The sequence below is a fragment of the Grammomys surdaster genome, unplaced genomic scaffold (assembly GCF_004785775.1).
Source record: "Grammomys surdaster isolate TR1022 unplaced genomic scaffold, NIH_TR_1.0 125808, whole genome shotgun sequence".
NCBI classification, from domain to species: domain Eukaryota; kingdom Metazoa; phylum Chordata; class Mammalia; order Rodentia; family Muridae; genus Grammomys; species Grammomys surdaster.
In genome coordinates, this window is record NW_021620639.1 from 311,152 (window position 1) to 317,728 (window position 6,577).

Here is a 6,577-nt window from a genome sequence, read left to right on the forward strand (position 1 = left end):
AAGTTGGTGATCTTCCGTACTCAAGGAGAGGTAGCCACCCCAAGTACTCCACCACTGAGGCACTAAAGCGAGAGCCTTACTCAGCCACAGATCTTTCCTTCCCTTTTCACCTTTTCCCAGGCTTCTTGAGGCCCGCAAGGCACTTGGCTGTGGAATCCAGGTCCCGCCCATCGCTTCCCGGGAGGGGCGTGGTCGTTGGGGGCGTGGCCTAAGGCCCCGCCTCCGCCCGCGTCCCCGCGGCAGACCCACACGAGCCGGGTGACTAGCTGCCGCCGCCGCCCGAACGAGAGGCAGAGGCAGAGCGGGTCCTCACACCGCAGCCATGGGGAGCCGCGTGTCCCGAGAGGAGTTCGAATGGGTCTACACGGACCAGCCCCATGCCGCCCGGCGCAAAGAGATACTAGGTGAAGACTGGCGCCCCGTTATGTGCGCGCGGCCGTGTGTGGGCCCTGCGCGGCCTCCCGCGCGCGCTGTGTGAGCGCGGCCCCTGCGTCCCCTTCCAGCCGCTCGGCTGCTCGGCCGCCCGCGCTGGAGACGCCGAGGTAGCGGAGCGGGCCGGAGGGCCGAGGGATCGGGGTCTGCGCGCCCCCGCTCGCCGCTAGCCCTTCGCTGGTCAAGCGTTGGCGGCCTCCGCCGGCCTGTGAGCTGAGGGTCCCCTGGTAGGGCGACCCAGACTCGCCCCTCCTGCTCCGACAGTCGCGGGTGCCCCCGCTCCGGGTAGAGACGTGGGCTCGGGACGCCTGCTTGGCTCAGGGCGTGGTCCCGGGGCATCCCGGCCCCCGGGAGCCTCGATCACGTGGTCCAGTCAGCCGCAGGCCTAGGGGGAGACCGGGTCCCAGTGACCCTAGGCTTCCCAGACCGGATGGCTCATGTGAGTCCTTATTCCAGTGATCTGCGGGACCGGGTGGATAGGAAAGGCGCGCAGCTTTGCCTTCCGGACCTTAGGGCAGGATAGGCCTGATTTACTAGAGTATCAGAGGTTTCCACGTGAGACAGAGAGGTGTCTCATCCCATGCAGGCTGCTCTTAAGAATAAGGACAAGTTGTTGGGTTGAGAGCTTTGCATATATCACCCAGTTCAATTTTCTGTTTCCAGTACTTTGCCTGGGCCGGCATTTTTTAAAAGATGAAGTACTGTTATGAAGATCCCAACCTCTTCATAATTAGATTATAGCCAAATAATATGCCTGTTTTCTTTTCTTGGTGCTAGATATAGAAAGTTTATTTGGTTTATTTGGTTTTTAATTGAGGGAATCAATGAAAGGCCATTGAATATGAGGAGTTGTCTCATATCCACCATTTTTCACACTTTCTTAAAATATTTGCCTAGTGGAGGAGGGGGCGGGGAGGCTCTGATTTCTGCAGTAGTTGCTAAACTTTGACATTTCTTGTTTCGCAAACCAGAGTGATTAGGTGCCTTTCAAATAGACTTTATTTTTCTAGTGGAATTCACACTCAGGGGCTACCTGGTGCTAGTAAGTTCTCTAGGTAGCATTGAGCTGCACCCCCTGGCCTCTGACCTGGAACTTAAACTGAGTGACTTGGTTGGAAAGGCGAAACCTCAGTCATTATCACCAGCTGTGCTGTCGGTTGCTTTGGGCTCTTAGGTTTTGTTAGTCATTGCCTCGCTGCAGCAATAAATGTCTGCAGTTCGAAGGAGGGAGGAAGGACTTTGGCTGATGGCTTCCATCGGTGCTCATGAGTGCCATTGCGTTTGGGTGGGGGTCTGGTGAAATCATGGTGGATGGGGTTTGAAGGAGAAAAGCTGATCCGCTCATGTCAGCCTGGAAGCAGAAGAGAGCAGGTGGAAGCGTCCTTTGTGGCATGCCTCCAGTGCTCACCTCCTCCTAGGTCTTTATTCTGAGTCCTTTTAGGGATTAATATGTTGATAAGGTTAGAAACCTTCAGGATCGTCACCGTGACCCGATCCATCAGCTAGGGCCCAAGCCTTTAATACTCCGTTGTATGGTGATACCACATTGTACTTAATAGTTGTTTGATAGACACTTGAGCTGATAACCCCTTTCAGCTGTTTTTGATAGTATTCCTTAGAATGTACAGGGCATGGATTCATTTTTTTGGGGGGGTCACTGGCATTTTGGTTGAATGTCAGGCAGTCTAAACCATTTTCCATATTCATCGGCAGTGTATGAAGATTCTGGTTTCTCCACAACCTAGTTGTTACCTGCCTTCGGGTGTGTGGGCGTGTGGGCATGCCCCCACGAGTGTACGTGCACACACACACACACACACACATACACCACAGTGTGCAGCGTGGCTGTCAGGAGTGCATTCTCCTTTCACCTCGTTCTCTCTTGTTCCTGCCTCTGCTGGGCACACCAAGCTCACTGGCCTGAAAGCCGGTGCAGCCAAGCGCTTGTCTCAGCACTAACTTCTCCTCTGTTTATATGAGGCCTTAGACTATTGGGTTTGGGGAGTTTGTTTTGCTTTGTTTCCTTTTCTGAGACAGAATCTTACCATGTAATTCAGACTGGCCTGGAATTTACTAACCACCTCAACCTCCTGACAGCTGAGATTATAGGTGTCACTTGCCCCAGTTGGCTTTAAAGTTTTGTGAAGATTCAAAACAGAATTACCTGGAGGAAGCTTGGTCTGAGAGAACCATGGAAATGAGTTCTGTGATTTAGAGATCCTATAAAACAAATGTCGGCTGTGCTAGCTTAATGGTGTATATAAGATAAATATGCCAGAACTTTGGTTATAGTGACAGCTCAGTGACTAAGAGCACAAGAAAACTTGCTGCTCTGGCAGAGGTCACAGGTTCAAGTCCCAGTGGGACGTGGGTGCTCACAACTAACTGTAACTAGCTCTAGAGAGATTTGATCCCCTCTTCTGATCTCTGAAGGCACCAAAAAGCACCACATGGCTCACAAACATACATGTGGGCAGAACACTCAAACATACAAATAAATAGATAATTAAATAAATCTAAAAAGAAAATATGTACAGGCTTTGTCTAAACATAAATGTAATTATTTTAGTATAAAAGAATGTGGAATGTCCAGATTAATTTTTCTTGTATAAATTGTTGTACTGTGCTATTTTGTGACTTCATTACCAGAACATACTCCTTTCCTTTAGGAAATAAATATTTCATAAAGTCTGTAAGGGAAAGTGTTATGACTTAGAAAAGAGAAAAATCTAATTGCATTAACCTAATTGCATTAATTATACTTGCTGAACTATGGTATGCTTTTCTTTCTGATTTCCTGTATTTTTATTTTCTTACAGCAAAGTATCCAGAGATAAAATCCTTGATGAAACCTGACCGCAACCTGATCTGGATCATAACCATGATGCTTCTTGTCCAGTTGGCTTCATTTTACTTAGTCAAAGACTTACAGTGGAAATGGGTCATATTTTGGTCCTATGTTTTTGGCAGCTGCCTTAACCATTCTATGACTCTGGCTATCCATGAGATTTCCCACAATTTCCCCTTTGGCCACCACAAGGCACTGTGGAACCGCTGGTTTGGAATATTTGCTAACCTCTCTCTTGGAGTTCCATATTCGATTTCCTTTAAGAGATACCACATGGATCATCATCGGCACCTTGGAGCTGATGGCATTGATGTTGATATTCCTACCGACTTTGAGGGCTGGTTCTTCTGTACCACTTTCAGGAAGCTTGTCTGGGTTATCCTTCAGCCTCTCTTTTATGCTTGTAGACCCCTGTTCATCAATCCCAAACCAATTACCAATCTGGAAATCATCAATGCTGTGATCCAGATCACTTTTGACATTATCATTTATTATGTTTTTGGAGTGAAATCTTTAGTCTACATGTTGTCAGCCACCTTGCTTGGCCTGGGTCTTCACCCAATTTCTGGGCATTTTATAGCCGAACATTACATGTTCTTAAAGGGATATGAAACATACTCCTATTATGGGCCTCTGAACTTACTCACCTTCAATGTGGGCTATCATAATGAACACCATGACTTCCCTAACGTTCCTGGGAAAAACCTGCCCATGGTAAGTAAAGGACTTGATGTTTTTGTTCCTGATGATGATGTAATCAAAGTTAGTCAAGGCTTGCTTATTGTAAAAGGAATCTAATATGTTTCATGAGATTTCAAAAAAGGAGACTATATATCCTTTGTCTATAGCCTAACTTTACTAAGGATTCAGCATCCTCTGTTTTGGGTCCTTAGGCTTAGTGGTTATGCCTAGGGTTATGCTCAGAAGTATTGGGGGATGTGCACAGTCTCTTATCAGGTTAACTACCTCAGAAGGAGAAAACAGCTTCTCCATGCAGGAGCATTCATCACTGGTAAACTGTTGCAATAGGTTAAGGTGAGTTGCTCTCATGACATACAAGTGAGGTGACCTGCATAACTGACCTGTAGAGTGGACAGTATCAGGGTTCATGTTGTACTCCTCCCTGGCAGGAGGCCTGTCATGCCTTACGTGTGGAGGAAACAGAAGAAGACATTTCAACTGCATTCTTTTTATCTGTCCCCAAACAGGAATTTTAAAAAATGGAAATACATATGAAAAAGAATAGTTTTCTTTACTTTTTTTAAGCTACGATGTATATAAGGGAACCCTAACAGATGCTTTATGCTGACCTGCCCACTCAAAGTTTTGTAATGCTCAGTTGACTGTTGAGAAACCACATACAACATGATAATGAGTTACAGCATGTGATGATTGCTTTGGATCTGGTTAATACTCAATGGGTAATCCATACCATAAAAAAACGTATGTTGCAGTATTTAGAGTTGATATGCAGGGTTAAGTCTGTACATACTCAGGAAGAAAGCAGAGCGTGTTGTGTTCCATGTACACATGTAAAGTAAGTGTGTCAAAGGGCTAATTGGGAAGTTTGATTGTTCCTTTTGCTGTCCTCTCAGCTTTTTAGATTGGGAGAATGCAGCACACAAGTGTCTGGAAACAGCCTTGAACTGTGGTGCAAGGTGATGTTGGTACCCAGCCCCTTGGTGTCATTCTGCTGGTAACTGGCTAACAGTCCGGCAGCCCAGGCTTCTCTCTTCTGTGACTAGGAAACGAAGTTGTTGTTATTTTTTTAAAAGGGTTGTGATTTCAGGAACAAATCAGCACATCAGTGACTGCTCACCTCCTGCTCTTCCGTGCTATCTCCTACCCCTTTGTTAAGTTGATAAACTATAGACAGCCCTAGTGTTGGAAAGGCCTGCCTTTTCTGTTCTTTCTAAGATGTCAGCCTATGAGACAGAAATCTGTTTATTCAATAACTACCTGGCATTTATTACACAGTCCCTATGTAGTTTTAATATTTTAACTTTTAAAAGGATTTTGTGTATTTTTAGTGGATCTTGCTGCTCACCAACATTTTTTTATTTTATGTGTATATATGTTTGCAAATATGTATGTTACCATGTGCATGCCCGGTGCACTCAGAGGCCAAGAAAGAGTGCTGGAGCATCTGGAACTGGAGTTACAGGTGGTTGTGAGGCGGCATGTAAGAGCTGGAGACCAAACAGGTCCTCTGTGAGAGCATCAAGTGCTCTTAGCCACTGAGCCAGCTCTCCAGCACTACAAAACATTGGTTAGCATGCATTTTTTAGTTATTTTACAACTCTGTAAGAATCACAGACGTCATATGTCAGTATGTGAAGTGGGCACACGGCTGACAACTTCCCTACGTTCTCTAATTCTTAGCTTTATAGATTTGATTTTTTTTTAAACTTTGTGTCTTTATAATGTATACATTTCATGGGCTTCTTGTGTTAATGATGATCCTGAATGCATTTTCTGTCTCAGTCTTGAGTCAGTGTTTACCCAGGCTCCCTCATCTTAAGATTTGGAATGCTACCATCTTTCTGCTTCAGCTGTTAAGTGAAACTGATTGCTCCTGGCTTTCTCATAAATTTGGTGTCGATTATGATGGAACTGTTTATATGTGTGTGATATGTAGGCCATCTTTATTCATGAAGAATGGCAGACGGTCTAAAGGACCATAAAGGAAAGCATTGCCCTTGGTTGGATTTTGTCCCTCTGTCTGACTGTGTCACTCGTCATTCTGAGGCCTCAGTAACATGTTTTTACTCCCAGGTGAGGAAGATCGCAAGTGAGTACTATGATAACCTCCCGAACTACAATTCCTGGATCAAGGTGCTGTATGACTTTGTGACGGATGACACAGTAAGTCCCTACTCACGGATGAAGAGGCCTCCGAAAGGGAACGAGGTTCTGGAGTAAATACCATCACACCCAAAGGAATTCCTTTGAATGGCTTCAAAATAGGTGATAAAATGGAGTTTTTATCTCGTTAAGCTTAAAGTCAGTGATGCTCAGAAGCTATGCTGGCTAATTTCCACCTAGGATCTCGGTGTCATCAGAGGCTCCTCAGCCTTCAGACAGCCCGACACTCACTTGTGGCTACTGCACTTGCTCACCTGTACTCACTCGATCTGTTACTGTTACTGAGGGTGTTTTTACTCATGTCTGTCATACTGTAAGCAAACCATAAAAAGCTTATGTTATTTTTCACTATAAAGCTTTACTTTATTAAAGCACCTAATAAACTGAACTGTTAATTATATATATATATATATATATATATATATATATATA

At 45.3% G+C, this 6,577-nt stretch overlaps 1 protein-coding gene across 1 annotated transcript; it reads left to right on the plus strand.

Annotated features, from left to right (window-relative positions):
• Positions 1-243: 243 nt before the first annotated feature.
• Degs1 (delta 4-desaturase, sphingolipid 1) lies at positions 244-6,545 on the plus strand. Its single transcript, XM_028789314.1, has 3 exons — positions 244-404; positions 3,252-3,994; positions 6,056-6,545. Exons 1-3 carry the CDS (start codon positions 323-325, stop codon positions 6,200-6,202), a joined length of 972 nt encoding a protein of 323 aa, XP_028645147.1. The 5' UTR covers positions 244-322; the 3' UTR covers positions 6,203-6,545.
• The last annotated feature ends 32 nt before the right edge of the window (positions 6,546-6,577 follow it).

Bases quoted from the DNA above. Each gene is read 5' to 3' on its own strand.
- Degs1 (XM_028789314.1), top strand. From the start codon at position 323: ATGGGGAGCCGCGTGTCCCGAGAGGAGTTCGAATGGGTCTACACGGAC. The intron at 405-3,251 runs GTGAAGACTGGC...ATTTTCTTACAG, and splicing joins CCGGCGCAAAGAGATACTAG to CAAAGTATCCAGAGATAAAA. The intron at 3,995-6,055 runs GTAAGTAAAGGA...TTTTACTCCCAG, and splicing joins CTGGGAAAAACCTGCCCATG to GTGAGGAAGATCGCAAGTGA.